Here is a 20,398-nt window from a genome sequence, read left to right on the forward strand (position 1 = left end):
ATTGGAAAAACAAACAATGAAGTTTGTGAATTTTGCATAAAAATAGACTTTAAAATAGATCATTCTATGAAATTTCAAAAAGACGATTTGTTTCTGACCCGCCCCTCTCCTGCTCCAACCCCTCCCCCGATCACTCTCTGTCAGGGATGAATAAAGTTAATTGAATCGTGCTCTCCATCTCCTCCAGTTCATCCCCGATGGCTACGCCTCTCACCTCTCCCAGCTGGAGTACAACCAGAGGTCTCGTCCCGCCAAGTCGGCCAGCGCACGGATGGTCCTCCGCAAGGGCAGCTTCGGACTGGGGGCCACCGGGGGGGACTTCCTTCGCAAACGCAATCACATCTTTCGCACCATTTCCTCTCAGCAGTCTGGAGGGGTGGGGTCCGGCTCTCCCAACCAGCCAGGGAGGACTGAGCGAACACTGAGCCAGTGTGAGGTGGAGCGAGGAGGGGTCACCGCCGCCGCCGCTACGCAGCGGAGTATGAGCATCGCAGCGGGGTGCTGGGGCCGGAGCGGGAGCACCAAGGAGGGGAGCGCAGGGTTACTGGGCCCGAAGTAGGCCAGGTGTTGAAGGCCGGCCTGAGCCACCATGATCTCTGGACTGGAGAGGAAGAGCAGGGAGAGGAAGGGCTTGTATTTTAAGGAGTCGAGGAGGTGGTCCGTCTAGAAGGAGTGGACTGGTCCGACCACGAGGGATTCAGTGAACAAAAGACAATTCTGTAGCATGACTCTTTTCCAGTTTTATAGGATGTATAACGTTAAAAATATAAGTTAGGATTCAATGACATAATGTAAGCCTTAAACTAATCCGGACCCACGCGACCCCCTTTCTGAACTCATACACAAACCGCCGTGCAAGCTTTCACACTCATGAGCTCAGGGGTGCAAACTGCAGAGCCAGATTCACATCAGTCCAACATGGGTTTGAGGCCACGGAGCCAGCGAAGCCAATGACATCGTCTCTGTTTCTGTTCCACCGTCAGCTGAGTGACAAACAGTCGACACAGTCACGACATCAACGGCAATAATGTCAGAAACCCCTCACACGGAGGGTCACGGAGGAGGAGGAGGTCAGGAGTGCAACAAGGGGTTAATCCACGTGACTTGTTTGGCCTCTCGTATATTTGACGTCTGTGGGGTTGTTATGACGATGCCACATCACCCGAGGAAAAATAATCAGCGGCTGAAAGAACATTCCGAGTTTTGGAAATGTTCTTATTGTTTGTCATCTCCAGAGTCGGATGAGAAGATAGAGACCCTCCTCCTCCCATGCTAGTTAGCTTAGCACGATGAATATCAGTGAATGGGAAGTGTTAGCATACCCATGTCGAAAGTCATCAATTACACATTTCTCCAAAACAGTCTCTGCATTAATTCACTGAAGGTTGTTTAAAACATGAAATACCAGTTTAACATGAGGAGACGTTGTAGTGGTAGAATCAGAAACGTAGCCGGAACTACTTTCCTGACTGGGAGCAGTGATTTGACGCAGCACCTCCAAAGCTCCACTGGAACTTGGGTCAACAGAACCAAACGTTTGTTGAGGACTAGAAGAGCGACTGCTGCTACTGATGATGAGGAGGAGGAGGATTCCTGCTGGACACACCAGCATCCTGGACCTGAGCTAGCTGATGCTAACACTTCCCACCCACTACCAGCCATTGTGCTAAGCTAACTAACCTGGACCTGAGCTAGCTGATGCTTACACTTCCCACCCACTTCCAGCTGTTGAGCTAAGCTAACTAGCCTGGGTCTCAGCTCCCTGGAGAAGGCTCTCAGTCTTACCGTCTGGCTCTGAGGATGACGTTAATGATGACGATGACAATGAGAGGACAGCGTGGAGGGAGGGACTGGTGGTGTCATAGACCTCCTCCTCTGTAGGGGGCGGTACGCTGAGCTGGAGGACAGAGTATTCAGAGGAAGAGTTCATTTGCAAAAGCAGATAAAAGCCATTCTTAAGGTAGATGACGAATTTTAACAAATAAATGCAAAACATTTTTATATTTATTTAATTTATTGTAATCTTATTTATTCAGCTTTCTGATTCAGTGTTTGTTTTCAAGAATACTTTGTGTTTTTACAAATTAACTCTTCATCAGTGTGACAAAAAGGACTTAGTGTGGGTTCGTAAGAACTCAGAGTACAGAAAAGAATGCAGCTGTTCGAGGAGGCTAACAGTAGACCCGAGGGGACCGTTATTAGTGGGACGCACGGTGACGTGACCTGTCACTGCCATCATGACGTCACTGTCAGTGCCGGCAACACAAAAACTCCCTCTCTCTGTGGCACAGGGGCGAGCGAGACCTGAACTCCTGGACACAATAGTCTTCGTGACTCGATTCCTCTGGAGCCGCTGGTTATGGGACTGAAAAGGTCTCGTTGTGTTGCTGCCAATGCGTTCAAACACTCATCTCTGTCCGATCGCTTGCAGTTTCATTCCACCCGTGCTTTCCTTGTGGGTGTGGCCTCCGGGCCATCAGGGCCTTCATATCCAATGGGACGCTTGTTCCACAGATTGGTCCGTAAAACTGGGCACGCAGCATGGAAGCAGCACTGTACAGTCCTCAGCAACAAGCCCTTTATCCTCATCTGCTTGCAATACCTCTAATCTACCTGCTGGTGGCGATGTTTCCGTACCAGCTGCTGCTGCTGCTGCTGGGGGGGCGTCTGCGTCGCGTTCCCTGGCTTTTTGACCTGCTGCTTAGAGCAAGTTTCCAATATTTCAGCTTGAATGTGAGAAGCGACTGCTTTGATGCTCGGGGTGGTGAGCGCGGAGGCGGCAGCCCTCCTCCTGCTGTCGTCCTGGTCAGTTTTCATCCCAAAGGACAAAGACGGAAACACAGCCTTCGTTCCAACCTCATCACAAACCGACCGCTTCGGCGGATGAAAGCCTCTGGGGGTGGGATGTTGTTCACTCGTTGATTGTTGCGCTGTTTCAGGGTCCGGGCTGCAGAGTGACGAGCGCGCCTGTCACAGAATCATCCTGTAGAACTCTTCGTTTCTCAGCTGCGGAACCCAGAGGTTCTCCTGCTGCGGAGCCCCAGGTTGACTCTCAGTAAGCTGCAGTGACTGCGCTCAGTGAGGAGGAACCCTCAGATGCCCTTCACAAGCCTTTAAACACCCGAAGAGATGCAGCGTCACATGACCTGACCCTCAAAATCATCAACTCTGAAATGATGACAGCATTCTCTTGAAGGCCTGGTGGGGTTTTTTTGTCAGGCTGGTTGTTTGGTAAAAGTTTTATAGCGAGAACCAACCTGAAAGTTACTGACTGAAAACTGACAACCAATCACCTGAGAACTTTTAAGAATTTGGCCCCTGGTGAGTGATAAAGTTTCCATTCGACACAGCAACAGAGCTCTGAGCACAGAATATCAGCAAGAAGTCACCTGAGGGCGATCGAGATCAGACAGTTAAAAAATGAAGAATGGAAGCGTTGCAGGTGTTTTTGGGAAGCCAATCATCCTGTAAAAGTTTGTTCACAAGAACCGCATGAAACGCAAGAAGAAGCTGCCTGAAACTGGTTGGTATTTACCTGAAAATTAGCAGGAGAGTTCACGGGAAAATGACGAGAAATCAACTGAAAGTTTGCCGAGAATTTTGTTTTCGGAAAATTAAATAAATGAGAAAAAAAAGATAAACAAAAGAACCTGAAAATTAGTTAGGAATTTACCAGAAAAAAAAATGAGAGTCAGATTACCTGAGGCTGTCAGATCCCAAGGAGATGCTCGTGAAAGCAAACCGTTCCTCGTTCGTCTGAGGGGCCTCTGACGGGCCCCAGGCCTCACTGTGAGAACCCCTGGCGTGCCCCCCTCTTTGTAATTTCCTGTCGTTCCATGTCAACACCTGTGTCGTGCATGTGTGTGTTGACTTCAGGTTTGCGCGCCACTGTACGGTTCGTCGGTTCTGAACATGACGTGAACGTGCCAATCGTCTGAGACGTTTCAAGACCGTGGCCGGACCCTCTCTTTCGGGATGGGGGCATTCGCCGCTGTCACGAGGCGTGGAGGAGGACAGGTGTCGCTGCTTGAGGGCGCGTGCTCGTGTACATACTGTACAGATGTGTACGTAGGACCTCCCGGTTGAGAGTTATTTATTTATCTAACGATCACGATGTAACGATGGAAATTTCAGGTTAAATATCTTTGAAATGTAGCATTTAATTTGTCATCTGGAAGTCATGAAGTCGACGCAGGAAGTCCCGACTCCTCTGCTTGTCAAACCAGTTCAACCCAACGGTTTCAGCCGCAACTGCAGACGCTGCGCCGCCGCCCCGCACACTGGCTCCCCGCTCCCGCTCATATTTGTAGGGGAGTCTCTTTACAACGGTCGGCTGCTTTGGAACATTTTCTAGGACTTAACCGCACCTGTTTTTTCAAGCTGGAATATTTTACACAACCTTTGGATAAGAACCCCGTGCTGGTTTTCCAGCCGGCCGGCGGCTGCATGACGGAGTGAGGCGCCGCAACGAAGCAGCTCTACTGCACAAGCTGTTGCATGTCACCCGGCCAGGTGCACTCCACGTAACCTTCATGCTAAACATTAATAAAGCAGTTCTGTTGTCCACCGGGGTGTCACTGCTGGAGTCGATGTGTGTCTGGGTTATCATTGCTGCTCTCGCGTGGGGCGACGAGTCACAGGCGCGTGGCACTTTTGAAAGGTTTGCACTCAAACGTTATTTCACGGGGAGGCGACCCGTACGCCAGGCTACCCCCCCGGGGCAGGCGGCGGCGTCTGCCTGGGGTCGATGTGTGGAAGCAAACCCATGAGTGATTAGCAGGGATCCACTTCAATTCAATTGTAGACCTGGAACCTGTTTGATGAAGCAGAATTCAGTGCTTAAAGAGGCCTTGCTGAGTGTTAATGGTTAAATTCTACTGGAGACTGATTTAATGAAGACAAAATGTCAACAAATGCTCAGAAATCACCGGCTCGTCTGCAGCGGCGCTACAAACTCAGACGGCAACAGGAAACAAGAAGGAGCCTTTTCTTTATTATGGCAGATGAAAAATCACATTTCTGTAAATGTTGAATGAACACTGAGATAGTTGGATTACGGCGCCCCTGTGAGGCCAGTCAATGTAATGCCAGGTTGGTCTGTGTTACAGTTTCTCTCCATCAACATTAATAAATACAGTATCAACATACATGAACACACAGTGGCTCATTTTTACAAACGGAAGCGTCCTGTTCACTCTCAGCTCTCCTCCAGCGAGGCGCCATGTTGCACCAAATGGCAACAGCTGTTTATAAAAGCGGCCAGAGGGGCGACATCGTGAGACGTACTATAAAAAATATTTAAACCAAATCTTTTTTTTCAGCCAGTTTTTTTTTTTTTTTTAAACGAAGCACTTGTGACTTGTCACACATACTGAAACCTCGTAAGTACACAGTAGTGATGCGCAGGCGACTCGTGACCTTTCAGGTCGGGCGCTGAGCAGGTTAGGCATCATATTTTTGTGCGCTAATGAAGAATAAATCTCTTACTGGTTCGGCTGCCATTGCTCAACAGGCTAAAGTTGGCGGTTTGTGGGTCGTTTGTTGTCGACGGTCGGGCTGCGTATCACGACTTCACTGGAGGACGGACGAGCAAAGACGGACTGCTCTTTGGTGTACAGATGGACGGACGGATGATGGGAAGCCTGTACAGCAAAGAGGGTGGGGGTGGGGGTGGACCACACGCAGGAGACAGGAAGTCATAAAATCATGGTGGAGCTACAGCAGCTCTTTCATCGGCGGCGACAGGTCACCACGCCAAGTCGATGTTAGAGTGGAACGTGGTGTGTGTCTATAGGGCGCGAGGCCTCCTGGGGGCTATTTGTTGGCTAGCTTGCTCCTCCTCCTGCAGCGTGGACCGGAAAGACTTGACTTTATCTGCAAGAGGAGAGAAAATCAGAGCAGCAGACACAAGAACAAGAACCAGCTGCAACGCCTCAGCTCAGAGGCGCCATCTTTACCTCTCAGCTCGGTGAGAATGTCAATCTTCTGATCCAGGATCTGTTCTAGCTGAGTTGCATAGGACTCGACGTCGTAGTCCACCTCCTCCGTCATCTCCAGAAGCACCTTCTCGTCCTCCAGCCAGCGGATCGACTCCTGCAAAGACACGGTGGTGAAATATCCTCCACCAGGAATAAAGGTGCTGCTGCAGCTCCGCTCTGCCTCCAGCACATTGAAGCACTCCCAGAGATCAGACGGTGGCCGGCCTGTTAGCCACAACAAGCTAACAGGCCACTGATGAGCTAAACTACAGGCCTCTGTGCTCCCCGATGTCTCGACGGGCCGAGCCGTCAGTCCTGCTGTCCGGCGATTTTTGTACCATCGCACAACAGAACATCAAGTGTGTCTGCAGATGTGAGAGCTGAAGCTCCACTCCAGATGTTTGAGTAATAGGAGGTGTGCGGTGCTGCTGAGGCCTCTGGTGTACCTGGAACACGGCCCGGTGATCCTCCAGAACCTGCTCCTCCATCTCCACCAGCTGAGACACGGCTTCATGGAAGGTGAAGAGCTGCGGGGAAACCTCCTCCTCCTGCACACACCACCAACAGTTAGTGCGGTCTGAGAAGCTGCAGCCTACAAGGCCGCCGGCTGGTGGACTTACATTCTGTTCACAGAGCAGCTTCAGGTCATCTCTCTGTGGGGAACTCCCGACGCCCCACTGGGCCTCCAGCACCTCCAGCTGGTTGACGTGTCCTCCCTGACGGCCGTCCATGGCAGCGACTGGGTCCACCATCAGCTCCTTCACCCTGGCAACACATCACAGCTGCCGGTAACCGACCGGCACACTTGCTAACACCAGAGAAGGACAGATATATGATGACGTGCAGCCGGTGAAAGAGTCAGAGGACGAAGCATCAGAGCAGTGATGAGGAAACAAGAGACTCAGCCCTGGAGGACAGAGACGAGGGATGGATGGCAATGAAAAGCAAAAAAGACAGAAAAAGCAGCAGAAAGCTCTTCGGCTAGCAGTGGGCTGGAGTCGCCAGTCGCCAACAGGTTAAAGGAGCACGCAAGTTTTTTGAGAACTACACTTGCTGTCAATCATCCCCAGAACAGGCTGCTAGCTAGCTTAGCACAATGACTGATTCAAACACTACAAGGCCTCCTAGTTATAAACTGTTATGTCGCACAGCACCCTGGTTATGTTGATGCAGGCAGAGATGGAGCTAGGCTAACACTTCCCACCCACTACCAGTCATTGTGCTAAGCTAACTAGCCTGGGTCTCAGCTCCCTACAGAGGAGCTCTATCCTCTGGCTCTGGGGACGATGGACAGTAAGAGACTAAAAGCTGCCAGGCTGCTTTTGCATTCATGTTCATAAATAAATGTATTTGAATCACTCGGCTGCCGTTTGTCTAACTGGAGAATGTCGTTGACAGCGTGATTGGAGGGAGGGCGGTGCGGCGTGCGGGGCTGTAAAGCATTTCTGAGGAGACGGGAAGCTGCACAAAGAGTCGGCGTGGCTTGTGGAGAGAGAGAGAGATGTGGTGGCGGACATAGTGACGTACTCATAAGTAGGCGAGAGTTCAGAGCGGCCGCTTCCAACTCCACTCTGGGAGAAGGGAATGTCTGAAGGACTTATCCCAAATTCCTTTACTCTGGAAACACGGCGGTAGAGAGAGAGAAAGAGAGGGAGAGACACACAAAATAGAATAAGACAGTCGTGTTATATGGTGACATCATCCTCACAGTTATGTCAGCTCATTCAGAGTGAACGTGGGGGGGGGGGGTCACCACAAACCAGACTTGAGTTTAGTGGAGGGAACCCCAAGGATCCAAGAGACTAAAGAAGAAGAAGGACAGGTGCGGTTTTCACCTGTTGGCGTATCTCAGCGTGTTCAAGGTGTTTTCACAAGAGGCCATTCCTGGAGAGATGGTGGCGATCTGGGGAGGGAATCACATCAGCAGGCGTCATCCACCGGCGTCCACAGCGTCACAGCTCACGCTGAGCATCAGCTCTTACCATGCAGGTTCGAGAGTTCTCCCCGATGAAGGAGTCCCTCAGCACCTGGGTCAGCTTGCTGGCCCTGAACGGGGTGTGTGGCTTGTTCCGTCCCAGAGCTCGGATACATTCCTGCGGGGACAGACACCTCGTCAGCAGCTGCGCTGAGGGAACAGTTCTGGCTCTGAGATGAGTTAGCAGGGCAGATCGTTTTTGATTCAAAATCATCTGAAAGGTCAGAGGTCACTCGTCATGAACGAGGCTTCCCAGGTCTTTATCACGAGCTGAGGAGTTCCACACTGATGCAGACAGACCTGACGCTGACTGAGGAAGACGCACAAAGATGTGCCCCCCCCATCTAAAGATATACTACCTCACCTGTGACAGCAAACATTCATGCTAGGTTTGTTAGCCGTTGACACTCCACACATGAACAACATGATCTGGTGTCGCTGCCTCGCTGCTGGTGAACCATGACAGTGATCTGATGGTTCAGTGTCAGGAAAGGTGATGCTGATGGCGAGCAAATTTGGACGTGAAGGCATTAACAGCCTCTATTAGCTCCTCCCACCTCCAATGTGGTTCTTGTGTTTCAGCTGCACGAACGGTGCTGCTCAAATTGCGTCACACCTTTAAATCAGTGCTGCTGGTGTCTGTAGTGTCAGTGTCAACGTTATATAATATGAAGATAATGGCGAGATTCTTTCAAATGGCCGCCATCGGTCGACAGAAGACTGACACTTCCCCACGCTGTGTGTTTGCAAGCTACCGATCACTCAAACCACAGCAGACATTCGTCCCAGGCTCCTCCTCCACAGACCTTGAGTGCCAGCAGGCTCTTGTTGATCTCGGCTCCCTCCAGCCGAGTCTGGCGGTCGGCGCTGGAAGTGTCTGCTCCTCTCTCGTTACCCGCCAGGTCGATTAGAGAAAACTTTCCGTGCATCTTCCCTCTCCTGCGGAGGATGATCTGGAACACAGCGTGGCTGCGAGAGGAGTGGGCGTTGGCTGAGGTCTGACCAGACGTCCTGAAGGAAAAGCAGAAAAAACGTGGCGTTCCTGCGGCTTACAGACCTTTCTGGAAGCTGAGCTGAGCTCAGACGTACGAACACTGCATGACTCAACTACACTTAAAGGTTCAGGTGAAGAGCAGATACCAGGAAATGTATCTTCTTCTGCTTATAACTTGTAACTTATCGCCCCGCCACACGTCAACTGTGGGGGGGCGATAAGGTTGAGCTCAGGAGGGAAGGTCATCTTTGTGAGCTCAAGCTTAGCGAGTACCTGACAAACCAAATGCACTCTGAGGGAGGACGCGCTCACCTGCAGCTGTTTCCCACTTCAATGAGTTTGAGGACGTCTTCTGTGCATTTCACCTCCCTCTCCTGCAGCCCCACCACCTGCACCTGCTGCTTCCCATCCTCCAGAACCCGCAGCTTGGCTTTGCGGTTCAGCAGGTCGAACACCTTGAAATGTAAACACAACTTGGAGTCAGTGACACCCCAACAGCTTTGCCGGCCTCCCAGAGCGTCAGTGACGCTTCGCTCCAGCCGTCAAAAGTGACAACAGGACGTTTACTCGCTCTCACGTGGCTTCTGGCAAAAGGTGGTCAAAACTGCAGGCAATCATATTAAAAACTACAAATTTCAAAGTAAAAGTTCAGGAGGAAACCTAGAAATCCAACTAGAAAGCATCAGTTGGTGTTCAGATGGCTGCAGGATCAAAATGACACATCATTTTTGAACTTTACAGAAGAAATGGAAAAATATGTTTGTAGACGGTTCAACGACTTTTTTGGAGGCTGACATTGAAATTCCGAAATCCCCCAAAAGTGACGATGAGGTGGGGAACGGACCCACAATTGTCTTCATCGAGAACCTCAGAGGGCTCCCACACAAACTCAGTCACTACAATTTGGACAGAGAGTTGATGAGCTCAGCAGTTTCTACAACATCCCGCAGAAGGGATTTTCTTTGAACCAATTAAATTAATTAATCCTCTCAACTCTGAAAGACCAACTGAAAATGTGTGACTGAGGGTTGTCGTCCTCGTCAGAAGGATCTTCTTCAGACGCGTCACGGACAGAAAGACAAACTTCTCCTCAAACTAAAGAGCTGGTAAGAAGAGGCTCTTGCCTTCCCGCTGTAGATTTCAAAGAATGTGGCAAAGACCTGGAGGTCCAACTTCTTGTAGTTTGGCTTCTTCAACATAAGAAAGACATCTCTGGCTGCATGAGGAAAGAAAAAGAGAAGCGTGAAGAGTCGGGGGGTGGAACCAGCAGAGGAGCTGAGTAGTGGTGGGGGGGGTTACCAGATAGTGCATAGATCCCTTTGGAGCAGTCCTGGTTCTTCCCTGAGAAGTCTCCTCCCATCGTCTGAGAGGAGAGTCCAGTTAGAACCAGTCAAAGCAGCCAGAACATTGACGTGTGTCAGGTCAACACTCACGTGAGTTTTGCCACTCCCCGTTTGACCATAAGCAAAGCAGGTTGCCATCCCTCTCTCAAATATGGTCTCGACCAGCGGCTGAGCCGTGAACCTGGAGTCGTAAACTCAGTACAGCTAAACACATCCTGAAGCTGCTTCCCACAATCGCCTGTCAATACGCAGACAACACAGAACCCCACGAGTCCTAGTGGTCTGACCCGCTCACCTGTACACCATTTCATTGGTGGAGTTCTCATCAAAGGTGTAGTCGAAGCGGAACGTTTGGTTCTCCAAGAAGCGGGTCAAGTCCACCTTCTGCTTGGGCTCGTGGACCATGACCACGTCTTTGCTGGGAATGGTGATCACATCCAGATCCTTCACTGTCAACTCTGCAGAGCAAACACAGGTGAGTGACATCAGCTGGTTTAGGTTCCAATCGATGCTGCGACAGAGTGACACTCATCGACCTCTGACCTCTGTTTATACACGTCTGTCTAACACGCAGCTGCACGTCCCATTACTGCATTTCCAGCACTTACAAAGATAAAAGTGCAGTGCTGAGGACCTTCGTGGTGCAACGCCATGTCTACGATGTTGGTTTGTTTACACGCGAGTCCTCACTGCTCTTATTAGTAAAAAAAATAAAATTTAATAAAAGCCACAGTTTGTACAAATTTATCTGCAGCTAGAAGCAGCTCCTCTTTATGCGAAGAATTCACGTTTGTGATTTTATCTAAATTAAAACAGCGCAGCTTATGATCTAACAGCGGCGCCTGTCAGCCTGATTCGCTGTCTTATTGAGCAAACATCCCAGGCACAAGTCCTGTTCTTTTTAAAAGATTGGAATACTCATTAAATGATTCTTTGGAAGGTTCCGAATCTTCTGGTCTTACTGGTAGTAATGCCTCATTTCTGCCAGAGGGCGGCAGTAACGTGCCATAGCGCAGCGTGACGTCAAATCAATACTCTGATCAAACAGTATTTTTTCGTGCATACGTGGATGTGGTGGATTATCCTCGAGTCAGTAACACGTCGCTGGACTACAACGATGTAGGTCTGCTTACCTTTTTTGTTGAGCGGTCGAGCTCGTACACAAACACATATCCGGTGTTCCTCGATCTGAAACAGACGACACAGATTTGAGGAGGTCGATCCTCTTGATTCGTTTGTGAGTCATGTTGAAGTCACGTCTGAACAGTCCTTTAGAGGTTCTGGTCACCTGGCGACAGTCTAACATTCACTCCCTCTTGCTGGCTGGGTTCTCCTGAGAGAACTTCTGGTTCCTCAGCTGGTTATTTAACTGTGTCTGTGAGCAGCTAGTCTACCCAGATTAACTCCTCTCCCACTGCTGTGAGTATCCACAGTCCTCCAGCAGTGTCTCCTTGATGTCACTAACAACCTGGGGACGGCCCTCAAACCTCCAGGGACATTTTAATGGCGCGGATCATTTAAATGTTAGACATCTTCTTCATAGCGGCCGTGTTGTTCCCACATCTACCACTCACAGCCTCATAAACTCAACGAAATCAAAAGAACAACTTCCTTACATCACGTTTTCAGCACTAATGTTGTGGTGTTGAGAATTCTCAACATGCAGCCGTGACTCAGCCGTGACTCAGCCGTACCAGGTCGTTGGTGGTTAGAGGGCGGTAGTCCAGGCTGGCTCGGAAGTCTCGGATCATACACATGATTTCATAGTTGGGTAAGTTGACGTCCACCTCCTGCAACACAAACCAGAGCAGCGTGTGTAGCAGCGTGTGTAGCAGCCTGTGTAGCAGCGTGTGTAGCAGCCTGTGTAGCAGCGTGTGTAGCAGCGTGTGTAGCAGCTTGTGTAGCAGCGTGTGTAGCAGCGTGTGTAGCAGCGTGTGTAGCAGCGTGTGTAGCAGCGTGTGTAGCAGCCTGTGTAGCAGCGTGTGTAGCAGCGTGTGTAGCAGCGTGTGTAGCAGCCTGTGTAGCAGCGTGTGTAGCAGCCTGTGTAGCAGCCTGTGTAGCAGCCTGTGTAGCAGCGTGTGTAGCAGCCTGTGTAGCAGCGTGTGTAGCAGCGTGTGTAGCAGCCTGTGTGGCAGCGTGTGTGGCAGCGTGTGTGGCAGCGTGTGTGGCAGCGTGTGTAGCAGTGTATGTGTAAGCGTGTGTAGCAGTGTGTGTAGCAGCGTGTGTGGCAGCATACGTGGAAGCGTGTGTAGCAGCGTGTGTGGCAGCATACGTGGAAGCGTGTGTAGCAGCGTGTGTGGCAGCGTGTGTAGCAGTGTGTGTGGCAGCGTGTAGCAGCGTGTGTAGCAGTGTGTGTGGAAGCGTGTGTAGCAGTGTGTGTGGAAGCGTGTGTAGCAGTGTATGTGGAGGCGTGTGTAGCAGCATGTGTAGCAGTGTATGTGGAAGCGTGTGTAGCAGCGTGTGTAGCAGTGTATGTGGAAGCGTGTGCAGCAGCGTGTGTGGAAGCGTGTGTAGAAGCGTGTGCAGTGTATGTGGAAGCGTGTGTAGAAGCATGTGTAGCAGTGTATGTGGAAGCGTGTGTAGAAGCGTGTGTAGCAGCGTGTGTGGAAGCGTGTGTAGAAGCGTGTGAAGCAGTGTATGTGGAAGCGTGTGTAGAAGCGTGTGTAGCAGCCTGTGTGGAAGCGTGTGTATCATTTAGTTTGCTTCTCACTTGGGCTCGCTTCTCTCTCAGCTCCTGCTGCTGCAGTCGTCTCTTCTCTCGTTTCTCCTGCAGCTTCTCCACCTCCTTCACACAGTTGGATTTCCTTCGCGCTGGAACAAACAAACAGCAGAATGATCTCCTCCCTCCAAAAACTATCAACATGTCCAAGGTCGCTGTAGCTCGGGTCTGCTGTTTCTGTCATTTCACTCCAATCATTTTAAAGGCAGCTAACAAACTGATTGGATTGGACTGAAACTTTGAAGAGCTGTACCGTCTCGATCAGAGGGTGTAGTTCCCTCGTGATCCGCCGGGGGCGCCCTCCCACCGACCAGGCGGTACATCAAGCTAATGTTGTCACTTGTGGCTCTCGGCGGCTTTTCGCGAGCAGAGGAAATCCCACCAGTTACGGAGCAGCGGTCAGACGTACCGTGTGAGAGCTCCAGGCTCTACGCCACCTACTCACCAACTTGTCCCCGTCAACCGTTCTGACCGTTACCCATCAACAACGGCAGCGGCCCCGCGGGCTCACCTGAAAAGTCTCCCCTAGCACCGAGCGGAAGCAGCCGAGTCACCCAAGTAGCGGGATGCATGTTAACGACCACACTTAGCCGGGAACCCGTTCAGCCACCGTAACTCGGGCGGTTCGCCGCTGCGTTCTGCTTCTCATGCGACGCTCCAGGCAAAAGCTGTTGGGTCTTCACCCTTTGAAAATGTGTAATGTTACGTCACAAGCTAACTTTACGTGACTGGGCATCAGTGTTCGAGGTATTCGACCTCATGTTCGAATGTATCGCGGTTAATTCGATTTGACTTTTTTTTTAATCCTTCAACAGAAATGAGTGACAACGCTGCAAGTGAATGATTTTTTGTGGCTCTCAGAGGTTTACTTATTAGTTGAGTTTAATTGTTTGGACAAAAACAAATCTGCCCTGATCTGAAGACTAATCATGAAACTCTCACGATCATCAATTACAAGTGGAATTAAAGCTTCCCGTTAAGGGTTTTTACATGAAAATCATTTGAAATCTGCACAAACATTCATGTGCATTTACAAACACAGCAGTGTCCCATTGATTTATGCTAATTTTCCAGAGGAGAAAACAAGGGCCCTGGTCTGACTGGTGGGCGGAGCCAGCAAGGGACTGAAGGAGTCTTTGATGCAATCACTACAGCTGTGAGGAGGATGACATCACCGGCTCCTGCAAACGACCCTCCGCCAGAACACAACACAACGCTGGTGAGAAGTACACCAGGAGCGGGGCATGCCGGAGACGCTCCACGGAGAGCCCGTTACCGTTCTGCTGCTGGATCAGGGCCTGGTTGAGTGCCGGCTGGGCAGCGATGGCGGGGGGAGGGGGCTCTGCGGCCTGGCTGTGTTGGCTTGGGCGGGCCCGGGTGGTTCCCACTGATGCAGCTGAGGACAAGACAGCCCATAATAATCAGTCACTTCACCATTACAGCGCCTTTGTGGTATTTAAGTTACAATTTTAAATTGGTATTTTTTTACTGCACGTCGATGGAACCAGGGTCCATCCTTTTATTTTTAGCTCACCAGGAAGTGACTCGATGACATGAATGGAAATAAAGTGACAGCTTTCACTTCATCCTCAAGTGTGTAAGAAATAGGAATTTCACCAAAAAAAAAGTTCATCGTGCAGTCAATATTGGGAAATACTGGGTACTGGCCAAAGTAAGTAGTACAATATTAGCAAAAACTTCAGTGTCATGCATCCTGAAAGCTGCTACTTTGACACACGTTTGACCTTCAGTAAACAGTCACGCCGCTCGTGTCTCAACTCGCCGTTGATGGTCACATTCTACAAAAACTGAAGAACGCATCTGAACATTCTGGACTTGAAAGAAGTAACCGGATCCTTTACTTCTAAAACGTCTAGAAGAGCCCCATAAATCACTTCTTTTTTTTCTTTTTTTTTTAGTTGTAGTTTCTGCATTACTGATGAGGAGCGAAGACGAGACTTCAGCAAAACCGCGTCACCTGACCGGCACAGATGATGCCGCCGACTGTTGAGGACAAATCTGTAAGCACCACAAACGTGTGTCAGGTGTCAAAGACGCAAATGTGTGTATTTTCCAAGGTCGCTGCGTCGGGTCTCATCTGAGCGCCTCTCACGAGTCCCCTCAGGTTCAAACGTAGGGTAGGTGACCTCCCCAGAACCCAACGTACCTCGGTTCTCCCGGGGGGCGTTCTCGGGTTTAGGGATCGCCGTGACTCGTCTGGTCTGGAAACATAAAAGGTTACAAACAGAGTCGGATGAGCAGCACACCGGTGGTCAGAGGGACAAGGGTTCGAAAACACAAGATCAGAGGTGTTAGAGCTCATTTCCGAGGCCATGGAGAGGAGGGAGAACTGAAGCACCAACGGAGAGAACCGGTTCTACGTGGATTCTATCAGCAGGACAGAAAACAAACCTTGGGGACTTTGGTGGCTTTGCCGACACCGGAGGGAGGAAGAGGAGCCTCGGGACTCTGAGGGATGTCCTCCTCGGGAGCAACATCCGGGTTCAGGGCGAAGATGCTCTCCAGGTCAATCTGAGGCAGAAAGAGGAGCGTCAATCACGTGGTCAGTGGGGTCCGCGTAGTTAACAGGGTCCATGCCGTTGATGGGGTCCACATAGTCAACGGCAGGCCAGACCCCCCCATCAAGGTGTTGGTCTGGAAAACCGCCATTGACAGGGTTCAATCGGAGAGGCTGGACAAACGGTGAGCTCTCAAACTCCCTCTGCCCGCAACAGGATAGCGCTACAACCAATCAGAGCGACGAAGAGGGTGACGTAGTCACAGCGACGGAACAGAACCCGTGGAGGTGTTCCACGTGTGGCGTGTCGTGGAAAAGTCTGAGGAATTCTTAAGATGCGGAGCCTGATGACAGTTGCCGTTTTTGCGAAAAAGCGGACGATAATCATAAGCGGGGTTCCGCTGATGAGTCCCAGGCGCCGAGCCACCAGCGGCGCTCACTGAAGAATCAAACTTTCCCCGTATCCAGTCGGCAGAACTCGGACATCTTCCTCTACTATGAGTGACTTAAGTGCCGTTTTCTGTTCCTCTCTCAGGGAGAAGTTTCACTTTAATTGGTTCGTGGTTGAGACCAACGCAGATTCAAAGGACTGCTGCCCGCCAGCAGCAGCCATCTTTGTTATTTACAGGAACTTCCGAACTACAATGGCAAAACGGTCGCAAACCTGGCGTCGTAGTTTTGAGCCCGCCTACCAACGATTAGCCTGACCTGAGTTCAGGTTTTGCTGCTTGCAACCTGAGCCGTGCGCCGCCAGACTGACCCTGGCTGCAGGTTAAATTTGCTACCACTAGGGGCAGTCTAGAGTTGTAGGCTAGGGATCAGGTGCGCCCAGAACCCTTAAAGGGATAGTTCGCCCCGTGTTGGGGCCTCTCCTCTGAAACTTCCTCCTGACCTTCCTCCAGTACGGGGGGGGGGGCTGCACGTGGACTGACACGTTTCTTTGTGGGTGAGCTCGCCCTTTTAAGTGCAGTTTTCAGTTCAGCGCTTTTGTTTTTGTTTTACTCTTCTTGAGGGAAGTCACCTCTTTTCCTTTGGTGTCCCCGTTCTCGATCCACTCCACTGTCACGCTCTCGTTGTCTTCGTGCAGCGAGGTGACCATGGCCTGGTGGATGCGTCCTGCAGTCAGAAGGCAAATAAACTCTTAGACATTAAAGGAACAAGTGAGAACTGCGGTGTTCCAGCCAGGAACCTCAGCATCAGGAGGGACAGTGATGGGTGGGGGGGTCTGAGGGTGTGGCCCCTCGTTCAAGTGCTGCCTGGATGAGTGGCGGCCCGTCAGTCGTTAGTTTTCACTCACACATTCAGCACAAATCAGCTAACAAAGCAACTTTAAAGCCTGAGACACTCCGGCTGTTGTCGGAGACGCGGCGGCGGGGAGAGGCCTCATCCTCGGCCTTCATCAGCAGGCCCCCGCTGGGTGATGCAGTGCGGCTGGTGCCGGTTCTCTCCATCCTTGTGTACCGGGAGGTGACACACACGCACACACAGCAGGGCCGGTGTCATTTCTCGAGCAATTCTCAGCCGCACAGGTGGAGGGACCTGCCTCTGCCGGTACCGGTGTCGGTCCGCCTGAGTGTCAGTCGGTACCGGCGCGGCAGACATCCACGTATCATTACGCTTTAAGCCGCCGGGGTTAGAACACCGCCGAGGCGGCGCGGCGGAGATGGAGTAGCCGTTTGCTAGCAGCGTTGCTCGGTAACGTTAGCTCCATCACCCGGACCGGCCGGGCGGGGAGCCGCTTGAGCGGAGCTAGCCACGTACCGTCGCTCCGTTTGATCTCCACGTAAATGCCCACGAAGATCTTCCCGAACATCGCCGCCATCTCCCTCCCCCCGGGCTGCTGCTTCTGGGGCAATTTTGGGAGCGTGTGCGCGCGCGTGTATGTTTGCGCGTGTGTGTGTGCGTGAGTGGGTGTGCACGTGCGGCGAGCCAAGTTGGGGTGCTGCTGCAGGAACTGAGGTCACGAACGGGCAGAGGCAGGGAGGGGAGCCGCTGCGCATGCGCGGGAGTAGCCCAGCCGGCGTCATTCTGTCAAGGTTTTCCTTTTCTTTTCTTTTTTACCCACTAATATATTAAAATAAGGGAAAAATAAAGTAAATCTTTATTTAACTGGCGTTGCTATGGATAGAAGTCACATTTCCCTCTAAATTCTCTTCTCTTTTTCACTGTAAACGTTTACAAATGTAAATGATGGAAAAGAAATCCAGCATCCATCGGGTTACAGCCAGCAACATAAACATTACAGCAACATCAACGACTAAAGTGTCCTCTAGTGGTCCATCATGAAATGCAATATTACACAGAGACTCATCTGCAAGTCTGAAAGACTCTAAATACATAAACATGATAATTGTCTCCGTTTGTTTTTCTGTTTTGAATTTCATTCTATTATTTTGTGTGCGCACATGAAATCATACTCAATTGTAAAGTGACATTTTTTTTAAAAATAGACGACGCCGATCAACGTGAAGCCCGAGTTTTAACTTTTAACAGCAGGAATTAATGAATCAGTCGGTGAACGTGTTGGAGCCGTTGTAACTTCCCAGCTGAACACAAGGTGGCAGCAGAGGGCTGTTGCCCCGATGCTGACTCCGATATTCAGTGCTGCCTTCCTTTTGTCTCGAGGAGTTGTTTGTTTTTGGTTTTAAAATTTTGCTGAAGTTTTGGTTGGGGAACTGCAGCTGAAGCGGTCCTTGTGCAGCACCATCCTCTTTGCCTGCCCCCTTTTCAGTCTTTCGTCACCAACCCCTTCACCACACACACACACACACACACACGCGCGCGCGCGCGCGCGCTTCCCCTGCAAGGACAACACACACATTCACAGACAGACAAACAAACATGGACACACGCACACACACACACACACACACACACACACACACACACACACACACACACCCCTGTTACCCATCAGCCCATCCGGCCCCGGAGGAGTCGGCCATCACTTCCCTGGCATCGTCTCCCCAGCAACCGCAGCATCCTGTCAGACTTGAGCGACTTCTTTCTCTCTTTGGTTGCTCGAGGATTAACACACACACACACACACACACACACACACACACACACACACTGTTGTGCTTGTGTGTGTGTGTGTGTGGATACACAGTCAGAATGTATGACAATAAATGCATTATTGAGAGGAATGATGAAGCTATCAAGACTCGCATTGTTTAGGTAAAGTAGTGAAGATGTTCGACGCAGGAATCGAACGTATCAGGTAGGAAGGGTGAACCCCTGAGCTCAGAGCAGCTGCGCATGCATGCATACTCATTTCTGGGGATCATTCGCATTATTTTACATACCAATATTCCGTGTAGTTGCAGCCACTGCGAGGGATCTAGTTTGCAATCATGGATAATTCATGATCTGCTCAGACACCCTGCATATGAAAATATGAAAATAAAACCCTTTTGAAGGTGGTTTGGGACGAGGAAATCCCCGTTTCCTCCGCTTGCCTTCACTTCGTGGTCGTGTGTGTGTGAGGGTGTGTGTGAATTTGTGGGGAGTCTCAATGTTCCTCTCAGCCAGGTTGGACTCACCTGAGTGGGAGGAGCTCAACCGCAGGCCTCTACCGGGTGTAGCACATCGCCGTGTTCGTTTTCTGACGTGCGCTGATATGGAAAAAGTTTTTATAGAACACAGAATACAGACGACAACGTGTACTTGTTCAAATGTAGTATTTGGAGTCTTTAATAGTCATGTGTGACAACATCAAATACTATTTTAAGAGTAAGCTATTTCCTGAAGAATTCAGCTTTATACCTTTCCATTGTCAAGTTGGCTCAGATTCCTGAAGAGCTGTGTTCATCTGGGGTGTATTGTTGACCTTTGACCTCTGAAATCTGTTCCACTCATTCTTGGTTCTCTGTGGATGTTCAGGCCAATTTTTTTTTTTTTTCCAGCAGTGAGTCCCTCGAGCTGGGATACAGCATCTCTGTTAGCTGACCGTGACCTTTGACCACCAAAACCTTTTCAGTTCATCTTTGAGTCCCAGTGGACTCTTGAGTTCCCTCTCGAAGTTCCAGAAAACAAACACAGGACGGACAGAGAACCTGAGAACACAAGGTTCTTATTGTCTAAACCAGTTGTTTCACCTCAGATGCCGTTGGAACAGAAAAACCTGTACAACTTTAATTCCCCCTGGTGTCAGCAGGGGGTGCTGCTCCTCAAGCACAATAACGCAAACATCTTATTTTTAATGTGCTTTCATGTCGTCACGGCTAATTATTAGTCCCTATCAACCCCGTGGGTCTGTGCTGAGGAACCAGAACCGAGAGCTCTGACCGGTGCTCTGCCAGGACAAAGGAGGCAATCGAATTACAGTCAATTTTACTGATTTCATTTCCACAGAAGAGGCCGTGGAAATGAAATCAGTGGAGCAGCCTCAGTGGGTAATGGGTTCTGGCAAAGACGGGGCCCTTAGTCCTGCTCACTGGAGCTGCAACATCCCCCCGGGGCTTTCATTGGCAGCTTCTCTTTCCTTGATGTCATCTGATGAAAAGAAGTTTGTCGTTAACCTCACGCACTTCTTCTTCTTCTATGCATAACAAGACCCGGGCTATTGTGCGCCCACTCAGCTAAACAATGTGCTTGGAACCGAACAGGTCGATCGAATGTGAAATTAGATTCCATATACGAGAGCGTGTCTCTATTCAGGCCACAGATTCGCTGAAAAGCTTGCAGTGATTTTAAGGGAGCAGGCCTGAGATCTTTAATTGGGGGGAGGAGGAAGACGAGGGCAGGCGGGGGAGGAAGATGCTGCTGCAGTGTTTAAGGGAGGGACTCCTCCAGGGAAAGGGTGCTTCACTTTGAAGTGTGTGCTGGGACTGCGTGCGGCACAAAATCCCCCAATCTTTTAGTCTCTCCGG

General features: G+C 50.5%; 2 protein-coding genes across 4 annotated transcripts in view; one reads left to right on the forward strand and one right to left on the reverse strand.

Annotated features, from left to right (window-relative positions):
- pitpnm2 (phosphatidylinositol transfer protein, membrane-associated 2) overlaps window positions 1-5,529 on the forward strand; it is a 26,118-nt gene extending 20,589 nt beyond the window's left edge. Inside the window, exon 27 of one of the 2 annotated variants that reach the window (XM_086188228.1) lies at window positions 188-5,529. In XM_086188228.1, coding sequence (XP_086044354.1) covers window positions 188-559 — 372 coding nt within the window. In that variant the 3' untranslated portion in view covers window positions 560-5,529. The remainder of the gene's footprint in view (window positions 1-187) is intronic. The other variant, XM_086188229.1, reaches the window with a different exon arrangement.
- Window positions 5,289-17,461, reverse strand: LOC147243629 (kinesin-like protein KIF2A). Of its 2 annotated transcripts, XM_086188230.1 has the most exons (21): window positions 17,289-17,461; window positions 16,549-16,643; window positions 15,422-15,541; window positions 15,177-15,231; window positions 14,286-14,405; window positions 13,001-13,101; window positions 11,985-12,080; window positions 11,424-11,478; window positions 10,586-10,748; window positions 10,381-10,471; window positions 10,247-10,310; window positions 10,072-10,163; window positions 9,260-9,402; window positions 8,760-8,964; window positions 7,961-8,071; window positions 7,814-7,881; window positions 7,506-7,595; window positions 6,599-6,743; window positions 6,425-6,526; window positions 5,958-6,093; window positions 5,289-5,874 (listed from the first exon to the last, which is right to left on the reverse strand). In XM_086188230.1, exons 1-21 carry the CDS (start codon window positions 17,347-17,349, stop codon window positions 5,789-5,791), a joined length of 2,199 nt encoding a protein of 732 aa, XP_086044356.1. In that variant the 5' UTR covers window positions 17,350-17,461; the 3' UTR covers window positions 5,289-5,788. The 2 variants fall into 2 exon arrangements, with proteins under 2 accessions (XP_086044356.1, XP_086044357.1); XM_086188231.1 differs by lacking the exon at window positions 7,506-7,595.
- Window positions 17,462-20,398: the final 2,937 nt, after the last annotated feature.

The sequence above is a fragment of the Aulostomus chinensis genome, chromosome 19, assembly GCF_037954235.1.
Source record: "Aulostomus chinensis isolate RoL2024-O1b breed Wild chromosome 19, RoL_Achi_v1.0, whole genome shotgun sequence".
Taxonomy (NCBI): Eukaryota; Metazoa; Chordata; class Actinopteri; order Syngnathiformes; family Aulostomidae; genus Aulostomus; species Aulostomus chinensis.